The sequence below is a fragment of the Rhipicephalus microplus genome, chromosome X (assembly GCF_043290135.1).
Source record: "Rhipicephalus microplus isolate Deutch F79 chromosome X, USDA_Rmic, whole genome shotgun sequence".
Classification (NCBI taxonomy): Eukaryota; Metazoa; Arthropoda; class Arachnida; order Ixodida; family Ixodidae; genus Rhipicephalus; species Rhipicephalus microplus.
Window position 1 is genome coordinate 159,984,462 of NC_134710.1, and position 17,656 is coordinate 160,002,117.

Consider the following 17,656-nt stretch of genomic DNA (forward strand, 5'->3'; position numbering starts at 1 on the left):
TTTCGTGACGTACGCCTACAATACGGTGCTTCATTCAACAACAGGCTTTTCTCCATTTTTTCTTTTATATGGTCGTGACCCATGCAACACACTCGACACAATTCTGCCATACAATCCTGATGCCTCCGAGTTCAGCCAAGTTTCTGAAATGGCCGAACATGCCGATGAGTGTCGTCAGCTTGCACGGTCCTTCACAACCGATAACCAAGCCCTCCAAAAAGATCGCCACGACCATGATCTTGTTCAGAATACCTTCCCCATCGGTTCTCTCGTGTGGCTCCGACTGCCTTTCCACTCTCCTGGACTGACTCCCAAGTTTGCACCGAAGTATACGGGCCCTTACCGCGTCATACAGCACCCTTCTTCTGTCACCTATGTGATTGAACCGCTCTGTTACGACCCTCCTGTTCTCTCGTCACCTTGAGTTGCCAGGATGGCTCGTCTTCGTCGCCGGGGCATTGTAGTGGGGAATTCGCAAGGCAATGACTAGTGGGACCATCGCCGAGTGCGAAGCGCGAGCGGGTGCACGAGCTGTAGACGCTGGACTGCCCAAGCCTTTGTTTCTGTACCGCCTGTCTGCCTATTACCTGGCGTCGCTAATAAACCCCCTTGCATTGTTTAGATTTCCTGGCATTGTTTAAGTGACCGACATTGTGCAAGCGGCCACATTGTTTTTCAATTGCTGAGCACGCTACACAACTCGCAGATTGAAATACAACAATACTATAGACCTAAATAACGCTCATTTTTCTTTTTGCCGCTTTCAGTTGATGTCATGTTGGTGTAATTTCAGCTCAAACATTGATATTAGAGCCAATATTATATTTAGTAGGCAGTCTCGTAGTGACATAACCCAGTGATCTCATTATGCGTGCATATCAGTCAATATGCTGAAAGTTTTGACGTCGCCTTTCCGACTGCGAGGACATACTTGCTTTCTATAATAGAACACATATAGCATGAAGTCTATGTAGCCCGTAGCTCCTGCAGTGATGATTTCACAAATGTTGCATTCATGTTTCCGTGGCACTCACATCTCAGCTGTCCAGAAGATTTTTGAGACTGCGTTACATGCTAATGCATCGATCATGTGCAACAAAAGCACTGCTAACACATTTGGAACTATGATTTCAGTTTCTAAGCCCAACACATCCATCAAGGTCACTACAAAAAGTCAGTACTTACCGCGTACAATGCCTCCACTAGCAGAGTCCCTGAATGTGGCATGAAAAATGGCTTTGCGACCCAGCTCAAAGGCATCTTCATCTGACATGTCATAGTTGTATCCATTGTCAAGGACACCGTAGGCATATGTTGACCCGGAGCCACATGAATAGAGACTTCCCGGAAGCCGGTTGCCTTCATTATCCACATAGTAGAGCCCAGGACCCTACCAACACATGAAAGGAAGGTCAGTTTATTATTATTATTTTGCAGTCAAAACTGCACTGTAACCTCTCACAGCTTCTTTCTGCGATTAAAGAAATGTGCACTGCAGCTTCCACCTCGAGCTCAGGGTATCTGCGCAGCTGATGTTCGCAGATTCATTAAGTTTTTCTAGTTTTCTTGCGAGTGCTTTTATAAAATATCAGAGAGGCACCAGTCTGTTTCATTTCAAGACGGGCTGACACAAATATGGTTGCTTGCTCCATTCAAATCGGGGTGCTCACAACATATTATTTATTTATTCACAATACTGCCAGTCCCCAAAGAGACCATAGCAGGTGGGCACTACAGTATATAGTTACAAAGAGCACTTAACACTTTCAGGATCGTAAATTGGTAAATAATGTGTAAAAATACAAATCAGCAACCTCAAAGCATACAATCAGCACTTATGCACACCATACACACCAAGTACAAGTGAATGCTGGTTTGCATGTCACAGAAAAGCAGACAAATCAAGGACGCTAGCAGACATTTTCAATTCTTGATAAAAAATCGCACAATGACTGGGCATTAGTGGTGAAAGGGGTTAACAAATTCCATTTGTGGATGGCAACTGGAAAAAAAGAGTATTTAAACGCATCATCGTTATATTTATACTCTATAGAGTATTTGTATGTTGGTGCCGGGTAGTTCGTGTTTGCGAATATTAAACGTAGTTTGAGACATCTATTTTGAAATAATTATGTAGGAGTTGATAAAGAAATTTCAAACGTGCCTGCTTCGCCCGTGTTTCGAGCGTGGGAAGCCCAGAAACAGCTAGAAGGGTAGTGGGTGAATCAGCCAGTTTAAATTTGTTATGTATGAATCTTATGGCCTTCCTTTGTACCTTTTCTATTTTTTTATGTTAGTCACGGTATGAGGAAACCATACAGTATTTCCATATTCAAGGATTGGCCTAATGAATGTTTTCTGCATATGGAATGCATATGAAATGCAAATATTCTGCATATGGAATGCAGAATATTTGCTCACAGCAGTGTCACCTCCAGTCACACAAAAGAGAGCATACACCCAAAACACACGGATAATATCAACCACCTTGCTCTATTACGCCTGCTGTATGCTGTCTGTGGGCACATACTGAAACGAGCTCTTATCTTACAAATTCATTGAAGTGGGCTGAACTATCTATCTACAACTCGCATGGCGAATTGGAAGCGCCACATTAATTTTGGCCACACTGCAGAACATGTCTATGAAAAACAATGAAATAGATGGTAAAGGCCAACAGTAATTGAAAGGCATTCTCTTTATGCCGAGCACCACTTTGTCAGTGGAATTGACTAATCAACTATGGAGGGAAGAAAAATAATACTTTCAAGGGTGTTATTGTAACTTTCCCTCTCCTTAAATGAAATTATACACATGTAAGAAATTTAGCAAATGGTCCTCCTTTTGCATGTGATTACTTAGAAAATGTGACATTCGTTCAACCAGTTTTCTCCAAAGGGAGAACGGGCAAATGGTCGTATCATGATGTGCTCACACTGCGAGGAGCACATAAAATGCTGTCTGTGTGTGATTGCTGTCTTGTAGTGACACACATTTCTGCATACATGCATTTCGGCTGTCTGCGAGGCAGGCGACACAACCCCCTTTTAAATTTCGTGCTTGCAGCAATGAGACTGGGGTGCTTTTCTATTAATAATGCTGAGTGGTATAGCCAGCACAAGACTGTTGTTTTTGTGGGTTTGAGGGAAAATTAAAATCTGCAATTGCCACATGCTCACCTAAAATTAGGCTGCTGCAGGCCGCTGTTTCAAATTATGTATCATCAAATTCGCCTTAGAATAAAGACGACTATGAAAATTTTTCAAAATAGGTGGGATTTTAAAATAAAACAATGAAGGTTTTCTAATGAAACTATCAGTTAAATTTTTTTCTTTTGTAATGAACTGACGTGCAGCGAGTACATAAAAGAATGAACAGTGCTGGAATTATGTTCAGGTACATGCTTACAACAGCATGCAGAAACAAAATCTTAAGACTGGCGAAGCTGTACTGCAGAGGTTGTATGAACACAGTATGCAAAATGTTAATGGCGCTATCTAGAGTTACAGATGCCTCAGGATGAAGTGATTGTTTCTGTGCTCTAAACAGCTTTCACAGTGGCATTTTTCAAGGCCACTCACATCTGGACCTTTCTGTAGGAAAGAGCACGTAAAACCTCACCAATAATACTGTAAACAGTTGGACTGAAAGGTTGCTTTTATGCCTATTTGTCCTAGACAAATTTTTTAGTTGACAAACAAAATTAATTTGATTTGTCGCAGTACTACCAGAAACCTAGAGTAGAGAGAGTGGAAGCCACGCTTACTTGTAAATATTCTGTCCACCACATTTTATTGCAGTATCATGTCCTGACACAGTATAAACAACACGTTCTAACACAATACCAAAAACATCAAGTAACAAATTTTTGTCTTACCCGTTTGTCCCAGCCACAGATCATGACACCCTAGGCGTAATGGAGGAAAAGAAAACATTTGTGCATATAGAATTAACACGAGCAAATGGTATGTTAACACAGTATCTATCCACATTGAAGAGGCACTGAACATTCATGTTGAGGCAATGCTTGAGGTATGACTGCTTAACATTCATGCTCAGGAAATGCTTAAAGTATTCCAGAATATCACACCATACACACCCAGGAAAAAAAACTATGTATTGTAAATTGCATCTAAGGTTCCAATAAAAGAAACGTAACATGCTAATTTTCAAGTAAAAGTTCAGAGCACACAACTAACCAGAGAAAGACCCATGCCCTTGTAGTTATAAAGGATGTTTGCCAGTAGCTTGGATGCAGCTGCCACAGAGATCCGTTCTCTGTTTCTGAGTTCATAGATACTGTAAAAAGCAGAGGCAGGGAGGAGAAGAAAAATGCAACACGACTGTTGATATTGAGATGCAGCTTGCTAGTGCATTTGGTAAATAAACAAACAATGAACAATGATAAAAAATGCAACACATAAAAGGTAATACCAATAAGAAACAGTGAGTAAAAAGTAACATCAAGAAATAAATGGCATACGGTACCCTTGTGCAACCTTTCAGATTGTTGCAGAGGATTTTACAAGTTATACCACTCAGTGCACGTTCCAGTCATTCAAGTGTGTTTACTGGCAGGTACAGTGCCCAAAGTGGACAGTGCAAGTGGCATGCATAGTGGAAAATGAGCTGCCCCATGGATGCCATTCAAGTACTATACATTAAAGGGGACCAGCAACACTTTTTGAGCATGGTCAGAAAACACTGCTGATCGGTAGCCGAGGCTCCTGACAACACGTGAGCCAAATATTATAGCGCAGCACGCCCGCCTGGAATTCACAATAAATTATCAAAGTCAGCTAAAAATTGCTTTCTCTTCCCTCAACAAATGACAGAACACACTCAAAAATCACACGTAGCAAGCCCATCTATCAGCCATTGGCTGATCTGAATATGAGACGCTCGGTTGTTACAGAGGTTGCCATGGGAGGCCGTGATTTGTCCAAGCGTGCGTGCGCGATCACACTGTAAAAGTCACACATTCGAAAGAAAAAAGGATTAAAAAGTGCTCAAGGTCACGAGGCACGCCTGATGTATTTTCTTTGCCCCTGCCATCTATCCTTACTTAGCTTCCAGCGCTTTCGTCGAGACGAAAGAAAAGAGAATGCAATCGCACCATGCGACAAATCTTTGTAACTCCACTTGCACTGGATGAATTTTTAAAATTTTTGCAACGTTGAATTCGCGAGGCAATAAGCCTTTCAGTGAATTCATTCCATGGTTACATGAAAAAAAAAATGTTTCAGGGCCCCTTTAAGCACTACAACAAAGAGAGGCACCCAGACCACACTAGGGAAAAGCATTTAAGCATAGTAAAAAAAAATTGATAAATGAAACACCTTTGTCTAAACTTGCACTCTGAGGTATACTTGTATATTGTCGCGAGCAAAACAAGACCTGCAGCCAAGAGTTCACCTGAACCCGAGCAACGAAAATGTTCTCTTCCTCTTCGCAGCCCAAAACGGGTATGAGCCACAGCGGCTCATACCTGTTTCATCAATGGTGGCATTACCCCCTCTCCCAAGAAGCATCTCTCTATGCTGTACATGAAGGCAAAAAGAAAAAAAGAAAAAAGAAAATGAGATGAAAATTACCATGCAAGCAAAATGAATGGCGTAAGGCGGAATAACATAGTTGGTTGTGGAGCCAAGAGTTAAATGAGAACTAAGAAAAATAGGAAAGAATGTAAGGGAGAGACGATTAAAGTCAGTCACTCACTGGCGATTCACAGCGCGAAAAGTATGGTTTGAGCCGTGAAACGTGAACGACTTTAGTTCGCAGGGTGAAACGGGAATGTCTCTAAGTGCCTTCTGGGAGAACTTCGTATGTGACGTCGCTGAGACGTCGTACGACCTTGTAAGGGCCGAAGTAGCGGCGAAGAAGCTTTTCTGAACAGCCACGTTGTCGGATAGGGGTCCACACCCAGACTTCATCACCGGGCTTGAAAATAACTTCACGGTGACGAAGATTGTAGAGGCGCGCATCTGCGGTTTGGTGATGTTGAATACGGTTACGAGCAAGTCGACGGGCCTCTTCTGCACACTGCGCCAATTTGGCGGCATTGGTGCGGTACATTCCTAAGTTGTCGGGCAGGAGCATGGCGTCGAGCATCGTCGTGACCTTGCGACCGTGGACTAAGCGAAAAGGTGTGAAACCGGTACTTTCTCGAACAGCAGTGTTATACGCAAAAGTTACGTAGGAAAGTATGGCATCCCAGTTCTTGTGATTGATGTCCAAATACATTGACAGCATGTCTGCAATTGTCTTATTGAGTCGTTCAGTCAGCCCGTTTGCTTGCGGGTGGTAAGCCGTTGTTTTAGGATGTTCCGTGCCACTTAATCGCAAGAATTCCTGCAGCATCTCTGCGGTGAAAGCTGTCCCACGATCAGTTATGACGACAGCTGGAGCACCGTGACGTAAGACGATGCTGTTCACGAAAAATTGGGCGACACCTGCTGCGGTTGCTTTTGGAAGCGCTTTGGTTTCACAGTAGCTTGTTAAGTAGTCGGTAGCGACCACAATCCATCGGTTTACAGACGAAGACGTGGGGAATGACCCCAGCAAATCCATGCCAATCTGATAAAAGGGCGCCTTTGGTGGGCCTATTGGTTGCAGTAGTTTCGCTGTTCGTAAAGGTGGAATCTTACGTCGCTGACAATCGTGACATGTGCGAACGTAGTGCTTCACAGTCTTTGCGAGGCCAGCGTGCACGTATAGCCGAGGTGTCCGGACGATGGCTCATCATGACACGCACGTAAAATATCACTACGAAGCGTAGTTGGCGCAACAAGCAGATACACAGCTTGTGTAGGATGAAAGTTCTTTTTGTAAATCACTCCATCGCGGAAACAAAAGGAGGATAGCGAGTGTGCAAAGCTTCGGGGAGGGTGGGAATTGCGTCCTTCCAGGTAGTCAATGAGCGGAATGAGCTCAGAGTCGCGACGCTCTTGCTCAGCCAAGCAGGTTGCCGATACGGCAGAAAGAAAAGTGTCGTCGTCTTCAAGGTCAGTGTTGGCATTTTCGACCGGTGCACGTGAGAGACAGTCGGCGTCGGTGTGTTTCCGCCCAGATTTGTGGACGATGGTGACATCGCAATCTTGTAGCCGAAGGCTCCATCATGCTAGACGACCTGAGGGATCTTTGAGATTTGCGAGCCAACAAAGGGAATGGTGGTCGCTAACTACCCTGAATGGGCGGCCATACAAGTATGGGCGGAACTTTGTTATGGCCCACAGAACAGCAAGGCATTCCTTCTCGGTTGCAGAATAGTTTTTCTCCGCTGGGGATAACGTTCTGCTCGCATAAGCGATCACGCGCTCTATGCCATTATGCCACTGAACTAATACCGCTCCTAGTCCAACGTTGCTAGCGTCAGTGTGTAATTCCACGTCAGCGCTTTCGTCAAAATGACCCAGTACAGGCGGAGCCTGCAGGAGGTTTCGGAGGGTGTCAAACGCATGACACTGACCGGGACCCCAAACAAACGAGACACCGTCTTTTGTAAGCTTGTTGAGGGGTTCAGCAATCTTCGAAAAGTTTTTGACAAAGCGCCTGTAATACAGAGCCCCAGAAATCAGCGTAGGTCGCACTTTTTTGTGGGCACGGGAAAGGCGGCAACAGCGCAGGTTTTCTCCGGATCTGGGTGAATGCCGGCATGGCTCACAACGTGACCAAGGAACTTCAGTTCTTCATATCCAAAATGACATTTCTCGGGTTTGAGAGAAAGCCCTGCTGTTCTGATTGCCTGAAGTACTGCATGAAGGCGTTGGACGTGTTGTTCAAAGGTGTCTGCAAAGACCACGACGTCATCAAGGCAAACAAAAAATGTTTGCCATTTGAGCCCTGTGAGAACCGTATCCATCATTCTTTGGAAAGTAGCTGGCACTGAGCATAGACCGAAAGGCACCACTTTAAACTCGTACAGACCGTCGGGAGTAATAAACGCCGTCTTTTCGCGGTTGCGCTCATCCACTGTGATTTGCCAGTAGCCACTACGCCATGGTAGAAAAATATTTAGCATTGCGTATACGGTCCAACGAGTCATCTATCCGGGGTAGAGGATGAACGTCCTTTTTGGTGACCTTGTTCAGTTTACGGTAATCAACGCAAAAACGCAACGTACCGTCCTTCTTTACTAGCACAACTGGCAAAGCCCAGGGACTGGTTGATGGCTGGATGACGTCGTCCTGAAGCATCTGCTGGACTTGGTCACGTATAGCGTCTTGCTCTTTTTGCGACACCCTATAGGCGTGTTGTCGGATGGGTCTCTCGGTGGGTTCCGTGATGATACGGTGCTGAGCAAGTGGTGTCTGTTTAACCTTTGACGTAGTGGCAAAGCAGTCTTGAAATGAGCCAAGTAAACGCAAAAGGCTTTCTCGTTGAGCCGAAGGCAGTCTTTCGTTTACGTCTAGAGTGCTCGCGAAGGCCTCGTCAGGGTGGCCATTCGATGAAGATAAAGCTAACGTGGATGAACCATCGGCATCGGCAAGTTCTTCACAATATGCAATGGCAGTGTGTCTCGTTAGGTGGTGCTATTCGTCGCTCAAGTTCGTGACCAGCAGGTGAACATGCCTATTGCTAGGTTGAATGATTTCTCAGGCAACACAGATTTGTCGTGAATTAAGGAGAGACAAATTGGCCTCTGCAATTACCGCAACAGACACGTCCTGTCCCAATTCTACTTCGACAAAGAGGCTGCTTCGAGGTGGGAGAGTCAGAATCGTCGGTAACACGGAGCGCTCTTTTCCGGAATTGTGTACTGTCAGTTGCAGCGCAAAAAGGATCCTCGAACGACACAAGTAATTCACGGAGGTCGATGACGGCACCGTATTCACGAAAGAAGGCCATTTCTAGAATGACTTGCCGAGAGCACACGCGCAATACGAGGAAAGAGCCCACAAATGTCGACGTTGGTATACGAATGCATGCCGTGCACATACCGGTAGGCATCACCAGATGGCCACTTGCCATGCGCAACTGGGGTTCTTGCCATGGTGTGGTAACCTTCCTTAGTTCAGATGCCAGTGTGGTGCTCATTACGGAATAGTCTGCACCGGTGTCGACGAGGGCGTTGACAGGATGATTGTCGACGAAGACGGCGATTTCGGCAGAAACGATCTTTCTGCTGTCAGAGAACACTGCAAAGCCGGAATGGTCCTCATCTCGTCATTGAGTCGAATGAGGGTCTTTTACAGTTCGCCGGGCCGCGACTTCACCCCCAGAAGTCGCCGTTCCTAGTTTCCCCTGCGGGGACTTGGTGACCGGCTCCTGAAAGGAGCGGAAGACGATGAGGGCAAACTGGGTGACGTAGACCGGCGAGGCGACGGTGATCTCGACTGGTGGTGCTGAACAGTCGAAGGTGTTCGCTGGCCCGTGAGATAGGCTTCGATTTCGCGGGGGCGCTCACCGTAGCGCGGGCATCGAGCATCAGGATGGAAGCCGCAGAGACCTAGTTGCCGGTATTGACAGTTCCTGTATACGTGACCCGCTTCGCCGCAGTGATAGCAGAGCGGACGGTTATTCGAGGTGCGCCACGTGCTTGCCTTGCTACCACTTTGTCTTGAGGTAGACGGCAGATAGGTGGGTGTGCTCGGAAACCTTGAGCCGAGAGGCGGGCTCGAAGCAGTGGCGTGGAATGACTGCATAGCCTGGTACCTGGGCCGCATAGCAGGATCTGTAGCCGGTGGCGCAGGGGATCGCAATGCCGCTGCGTATGTCAGGACTGAGGCCTCGGGAATCGGTGGTGCGATTGGGGTCAGGGTGTGACGGCCTGCCGGACTTCTTGTCTGATTGCATCTGCGAGGGCTGACACAGGTTGATGGGATCCCACTGCCTGAAGCTATCGCAGTTCGTCCCGAACAATACCTAGAATGAAGTCTGCGAGGGCCTGTCTCTCGCTGTCAGAGCCGATAGAGCATGCGGTGGCCGGGATCTCGCGTTCGTATTGTGACGACTGCTGTTGCAGCGTACGTTCCATAGTGGTCGCCTCACTGATGAACTGGGCGACTGTCGTCGGTGGATTGCGCACGAGCTCAGCGAAAAGCTGTTCTTTTACTCCGCGCATCAAATGCCGCACCTTCTTTTCCTCGGGCATGGCAGGGTTCAAGCGCTTGAAGAGCCGAAGCATGTCCTTGACAAACATGAATACTCGTTCGTTCGGCCGCTGGTTTCTGCAGGATATGGCTTGTTCAGCCCTCTCCTTCCTCTCGGTGTTCCGATAGGCGTCACAGAGCTGACGGCTAAACTCTTGCCAGGTTGCAAAGGAGCCCTCGTGGTTCTTGTACCACGTCTTCGCAGAATCCTCCAAGTAGAAGTAAACTCGGCGCAGCTTGCGAACATCGTCCCATTCGTTAATACTGGCAACCCGATCAAAGTGATCGAGCCAGTCATCAACATCCTCGAAGATGTCTCCATGGAACGGCTTTGGTGTCTGTGGCGCATGAAAAACATGGGCGAGAAGAGAACCATGGGCATTGCTGATTTGGACCGCCTGGCTTGTCATCGAAGTTGCCATCTTTCTGGGTGTCGATGTTGAGACGTCCCCTGCTACGCCAGTGATTACCAAAGAGAGGGAAGACCACTCAACCCCTTGTCTATCCGGCTCCCTCTTAGCTATGTGTCTCAATCACTTCCCACATACAGGGATTCGTGCTGGGGCCGGGAAGTAAGAGACGCCACGACCTGTTCCTGTTTACTGATTCATTTAATTTATTACTAACAGCAAACATCGTATACCCGCGTACATAAACCACTACACAGAATAACACATGATTTAGACACTCGCGACGTTCGACACAGGGCAGGCACATAAAGATAGTAACTGCAACAATACAATGGTATGCATATATAATAACACAGGACGACACAAATGATAAAGTCATAAATTAATAAAATCGCGCAATGTATCAATATGCTGCATCCCTTCCCGCAAAGCTCGTTTAAGTAAAGGAGGTGAAGTTCGTCTCACAGAATGTCCATGTAGTTGCGGCCTCAGAGTTGGCTGCTCGAGTCGGGGCCGAAGGTTGGTTCTCGCCATCGAGGTCTGATCTGTCTCCTTCCGTCGTCTTCTACTTCTTTTCCTCCCCTCGGAATGACTCTCCTCGCCTCTCTCCTTCCTTGACCTGTGGCCGCTTTTCTCGGATTCCGACTCCGCCCCACCGGGGCACCAAACCAATCGCCACTATCGACGCGGCATATCTTCTTGTCAGTCCGAGTGTATCATCTTCGACGGCCGCCCCCGTGGCCCACACCAGTAGAAAACCCTCTCCCAAACAAGGCCGAGCAAGTAGCAATGTACAAACTCAAGTCTCAGAGAGAGAGATGGGCGAGCTGTCCCAAGACACTTTAATTACGGGCGAACAATGGTCCCGATGCTTCCGGTACATGATGAGCCGATGTCCAGACCAAGTCTCAACGTTGCCATGCAGCTCGGTGTCTCCCGCGAAATTCTCCGTAGCCGCCGCTTCTTCGTCATTCAACGCCGCGGGTGGCCATCCGCGCAGAACACAGTAATGAGCCCTGGAGCCACGGAGGCTGACGAAAAGTCAGGTCGGACCCGGCACAGGCGCTGCGGCAGGGTCGCATTCCCCGAACCAACAAAAGGTGCTCTGCTGCTCCCCCATGCCACAAATCTGAAGGGTGCGCGCGGATAATCTCCACCGTACACTGTCGAGCTGTCTGTAGACGACAAGGCGCCACCCGGTCCTCGTGTTTGCGCGGGGGAGCCCGCGAGAATAGTATAAATAATCCTTGCAGGTACTCCACTCCGGAATGCCCATTCGTTACACCGAAGGTTTTCTTTTCCTTCTTTTTTGCGTGGGTTTAAGAAACGAGCCAAAACATCCTGAAAGGACCGGGGTTCAGTCCATGTTTTCGGGGACGTCACAATGTCAAGGGACCAAATACAGGGGGTAACCCATGCAGGCGGCAGCTACTTCTTGCTTTTGGACATGTAGCTGTCTCCACGATGGCCAACACAGCCGAAGTACACGTACCCAGCCTCTCCACCAGTAATGTCGCAAGCAAAACAAGACCTGCAGCCAGGAGTTCACCTGAACCCGAGCAACGAAAATATTCTCTTCCTCTTCACAGCCCAAAACGGGTATGAGCCACAGCGGTTCGTTCATCAATGGTGGCAATGCATATGCTAAAATGTTTGCTGCCTTCACCGAGTCAAAGCACATTACTCAACACAGCATGAAACATAAATACACGCACACAGATAGGAAAGGCAATGCTGGTGTAATATGCATTGATGTTGCCTTGTATCTATAGAAAAAAATGTTACTTTAGCTGATGACTCGCGTAGCTGCAATTTCTGCGGTAATGGCATTGTATGAACATGTTTCTTCAAGCTCATAATGTGGCCTTGATCTGCAATATCATGTGCAGTTGTTCTTGTGTTCCTCCATACATTTGGCGTGTAATGACTCACAATCTTCAAGTTTTCTTGGTTGTGCAAATATTGCAAGCTGATGGCACTTAAAATAGTCTTGTTTTCATGCACACACGTGATAAATCACCGAGAAAACTGCTTAACACATGCCGGAGCATACAGTTGAAAATGAATGATAAAGGGCCAGTAAACAGGCTCTGATGTTTTTTTTACACCTCCGAAACAAACTTGCCCATTCGCACATTATACCGCGGCAAAAACATTTGCCAAATATTACAGCGCTGTGCACCGTGCAGACCCTCCTTTTCGAAATACAATCCAGCTCCTGTTTCCCTCGTTTGACCAATCCAATCCCCCTTGTACGAGCAGTCTGATGAAAGCTTGCCCATGGGCAACGTTATGCACCACTAAGCTTATCGATAGGTTTTTCACCCCGTGAAACGGTGCCTTGGCTCTGCGGCGATACAGTTCAGTCACGCAGTTCGCATTTTCATTTTTCTGTGCTGCCCTCTGCTGTTTTGTATAGCCCGAGACTCAGGGAGAAGTGGTATTGCCAGAACGAAAAACCTCCAAGAGGTGTTTCTCAACCGCGAGGGGATAAGTGCTCCTCCTGCCAGCACCGCTATGACATGCTTATGTGGAGGAAGCCCCGCTTGGTCATTGGTTTCACACCAATGACGTATCAAAGACGTGTCAAGTTGCTGAACTGAGCGGACAAGTATAGCTTCAGTACTTTGTCCTACACACTACACTATACCAAGAATGAAACAAAAGCACATCCTACCGGCACCGTTCAGCTAGAACACGCTGCCAGTACACGCAGTCTGCAGCTCCACCTGCCATGGTTCCCAGCAGATATTTGTTGATGACAATTATCTTCTTCACGGTCTGTGAGCCTGCATATAGGTAATGCTGCCATGTGATCCGACCGAAACCACCTTGGCGCAGCTTCTGGAACAGCTGCAGCCTATATTTGAAGTAACAAGTCAACCGTCTAGAGGAGTAGCTTGTCACAAATTTTTGATTGCAACTTTTAATTTGCTAATATTAGTAGTTTTACGATGTTAGAAAATAAATAAATGTATGCACTATATTTGCATACTTACGTATAATATCCAAAAAAGGTGAAACTGTAGCTGTTTCTCGATTTGTTGCATGCTGCCTTAAACTTCTACACATATGACATCAGGCTGCTAGAAATTTCCTCACGATGCAGTTCTAATTTTTTTTAATTAGTGTGGCTTTCCCTGATGCTCCTAGCTACAAAAATTTTCCACTAATTCTTTTGAACAATTGAAAAGAGAGGACACGTTATTCGAAGGTCGCAGATACGGAGCCCACCGACAAGTTATCTTTTCATTCACTTTTCTTTTTTTTTACATTTACATTATATTTATTACTAATAACATCCCATATACTTTTCTTGGCAGTGTTGTCGGTTAGTTCTCTTTGCTATAGTACTCTAATTACATATGCACTTTCAATACAACCTGGGCTTATGCATGCGCTGAATAGTTCACACAGTTTACAAACAGACTTGTGAGGTTTTTGGTTCGTTGGAAGTAACAAAAAATAGAAGGTTGAATAAATACTTTGTATATTTTTTCCTAATTCCGATACCACACTACATTAAATTGTGAGAGTGAGTAGCTTTGATTTTTATTTAGACAGGTGCTTTAACTTGAACTTTTGCAAAAGTCAAGAAGCAGCACTGATATAGTGGGACAGTGTATCACTTTGCTCTTCCAGCACAAATGATCCCACAGGCCCCTACAGCGGCTGTAACTTTGATAAATCCTGGCCATCATGCGGTGTTAAAAAATAATGTGCTGTGCATGAAATCCTTTTGAATTCAGAACAAAAGTCACTAACTAAAACAATATGTTTGAAGTACACTCACGTAACGCTCATGGTGATTCTTGCAATCAATATTAGGAAGACTAGCATCTTTAAAAACATATATTTGCCGATTCTTACTTTTTTTTCATGAGACTTCACATCTAGTAATTCTTTAAACCTGACTTGCTTTAACTTCACAGAATGGGGTAGCTGGTATTGTTTGGTCAGGTCTTGCTCCCCGCCGAAAAACTCAGCATGCAGAATCAACGGCTGAATTGAGCCTAGACATACAGTAAACAGCTCAAATAAATCTTGCTTGTATGAACTTCACATCTTGATCACGACGATTATTTAAAGAGCATGCCTGCCACAAAACTGGGAAACTCCAGCTTTCACCTCGCCAGCGCCACTGCCTGGGTCAGTACTTCAAGCCGCCAGCTTACATGGCTTTAAATGCCACCATGTATTTACACGCAGCAAAAGTTACTTTTCACACCAGGGTACACGCTTGAGCATGGATGTAACCATTTGTGAGACACTGTGTGCGTATCTTTGCAGTGGGGCAAGGTGGTCGCAATGGGCAAAGTTGCAGCACAAGTGGTGATTAGACATGAACGTTATAGTGAGCTCAAGCAAGAGCTATGCAGCAAATGATCTGGTTGCTAATCACCATTACCTCAATCAAACAATGCTCTCTAGAGAGTTGAGCACGTAGTCACTGGCCCCACAAGATTTTACAGCTATACACATTTCACCTGTCTCCTCTAGTAACCACTCAAGAATACAATGATAGCAAACATGTGTATTTCGATTGCCTGCTACGTATAAAGACTGCGAGAATGTCGTCTAGAAGCACGCTTGGTGCAGGTTATGTGATTTCTGCTCAAATATAGCAGGATGGAGCCGGTTTCACTTCTTGGCGCAGTTTGATGTAGCTATTACATGACTGGTAATGACACACAAGATTATATTTGGAAAGAAATTTGAATTCCTGGTGAAATACTAACATTACAATAACTGCAGTTCTGAACTAAAAAAGATAAGAGATTGTAGTGTGGCTCAGGTACTGTCAAGCAACATAATATTGCAACATCCCAAAACAAAACAGCAGGCGTGCATAAATCGCGAAAATTTTCAATATTTAAGCTGAATACTATTGTTTACTGCATTAAATCAAATGAATAAGAAATTGCTTGTTTTTAATGAATGATAACAGTATAGCCGGCTCGTATTGACATCATTGAAACTGCCGTGTAAGAGCTATCACTAAACTGCCGTGTAATTTGTTATGTCCCATTATTGTGAACAAAACATCACATGCAGGTTCTTTTGTTATTCACACACAGTAATTGCTATTTCATTACCACATTGAAGCAGGTGAACCACAATTTGTCATCGAAGCCACCATATTGGAGCACCCGTACATTTTTATGCTGCATCAATGACATTACACGCAAGCTATTCATACGATATGCAAAGAGTCCTTCTGACCAGAGAAAAAAAAAAACGGTCTTTTTATGCCCATAATTCCATTCACAGTTGGACATCTAGTCAACTCAAGAGCTTGTAAATATAGGAAATAATGAAGAGGCAATTACAATAACCTGGAGTACCAAAATAATTCCATTGATAAAACAAAGGAACACTACATTACCAATTGGGTAATGTGGTGTTCCTTTTTTTGCGGTGCTATTCTGTTATAAATTCATGTAACGTTGTGCAGATGTATCCCGTTCCCCGATAAATGTCCGGGTAAACCACAAACAAGGAGACGCAAAAAACAAAAGAATGTACAAAACTGTACAACCATAGGCATTACATAGAAGAGGCCTATTTTGTAAAACACACCAACACTTTGTTTCAGGTAAAAAGTTTTAAAAGGTATCATAAGCTCATTTTTCAACCATTTTTAAACATTCCTGTCTTCATTTGAATCATCCAGTGATGCAACCCTTCATTACAAATGTAGTGAAGGTTCACAATGAGTTGAAGATGTGTCTGCACGGGAAGTTTCCAACTCCATAGTTGCTGGTTTTAGAGAGTATGCTGAAGGCACCATTATCACAAAATGTGTAGTTTAACTGACATGACAAGGGGGTGGCAACAACAACGTGCCTAAGTTGAAAAACTTCGGACTACTTGAACGAGCAGTAAACAATACACATAAAAAGAGGTGACAAGGCTTCTTGAAAATCAATACATCATCATAATCATTTTCAGCCTATTTAAGTCCACTGCAAGATGGACTCTTCTAATCTCTAGTGCACCCCATCTCGGACAGGGTACTTCAATTTATCCCCATGAACCTCTTTATTTTATCACTCAATCTAACTCTCTGCCTTCCTCACCTGTGTTTGCAGTCACATGGCAAACATTCTGTTGCTAAGAAAAATGTTTATATAAGCTTTTCATACATGCAGTCTACAATATAGAGAGTTGTATAAAAGTCAGAGCAGATATGCCATCAAATCATCTATTGTTTTTTTTAAGCTGTACTGCTCTTTCTATTTTTTTATTATATTGTCTACTTGCATATGGTAAATCTACAATTTGATTTTCACCCAATCACAAACGAGCATTGTTGCTCTCCTGGCATAAATCTCTTTTGCCAGCACCATTATTCAATAATGTGGTTAGTCATGACGTGGCGATTCAATTGTGAAACTAAAGTATTTCAAGTAGGTGCTTTGACTTATTCTAAAAGCAGTTATAACCACAAGTCCATGCAACCGTCAACAAAAAGATGGTTGTTTAAAAAGAATTAAAGGGGCCCTTAGGCGTTATTCCCAACACACAAAGAACATCCGGAACACAAAACTAAAAAAAGAGAAATTGTGAAGTAAATAGACAGTCTTTTTCGATGTTAACTGAGCAAGGTGAAATGAGAAAAATACTTTTCGCGGCATCAGTTACTGTCATGAACTACCATTATAAAATGTTACCTATGGCCCCTAATATTTTGATTGTGAGTTAAGTAGGTTTATTTCACTAGAGTCACCAGAAACTGACAACAACAACTACAACAATAGTACAGACACGAACGACAAAGCGAGCAGTAATGATGAATCATGCAGCAAAATTACAGTCATACGCACTCACACAACGCGAGAAAAGTCATGGTTAATGTCGGTGCATCAAAGTGGCCCAGTGCTCATAATAAATATGGCAAGTGTCATGCGATAATCGCGAGACAACTAGTAACTGGCAGCGTCTAGCGTCGCGCTTACCAATGTACTCTCCACCGGTGGCTCGAGAGTCGGCCGCCACAATGACTCCACCCTTGTACTTGAAGGCCAGCGTGGTTGTACCTTTGTCGTAGTGAATCTTGATCTGTTTTCCCGAATCATCTCTCAACAGCGCTGCCATTCCTTCCTTAGGCTGCACACATCATAAGAGTAACAGCGTCATCGATGAAAGCAAAAT

General features: G+C 44.9%; 1 protein-coding gene across 1 annotated transcript in view; it reads right to left on the reverse strand.

Moving 5' to 3' along the window:
• The window catches only part of LOC119177079 (proteasome subunit beta type-5), a 32,217-nt gene that overhangs the window by 14,319 nt on the left and 242 nt on the right, over positions 1–17,656 (reverse strand). The window contains exons 2-6 of the mRNA XM_037428462.2: positions 17,461–17,611; positions 13,179–13,290; positions 4,200–4,299; positions 3,878–3,907; positions 1,186–1,390 (exon numbers count right to left, since the gene is read on the reverse strand). Coding sequence (XP_037284359.2) covers positions 1,186–1,390; positions 3,878–3,907; positions 4,200–4,299; positions 13,179–13,290; positions 17,461–17,611 — 598 coding nt within the window. The remainder of the gene's footprint in view (positions 1–1,185; positions 1,391–3,877; positions 3,908–4,199; positions 4,300–13,178; positions 13,291–17,460; positions 17,612–17,656) is intronic.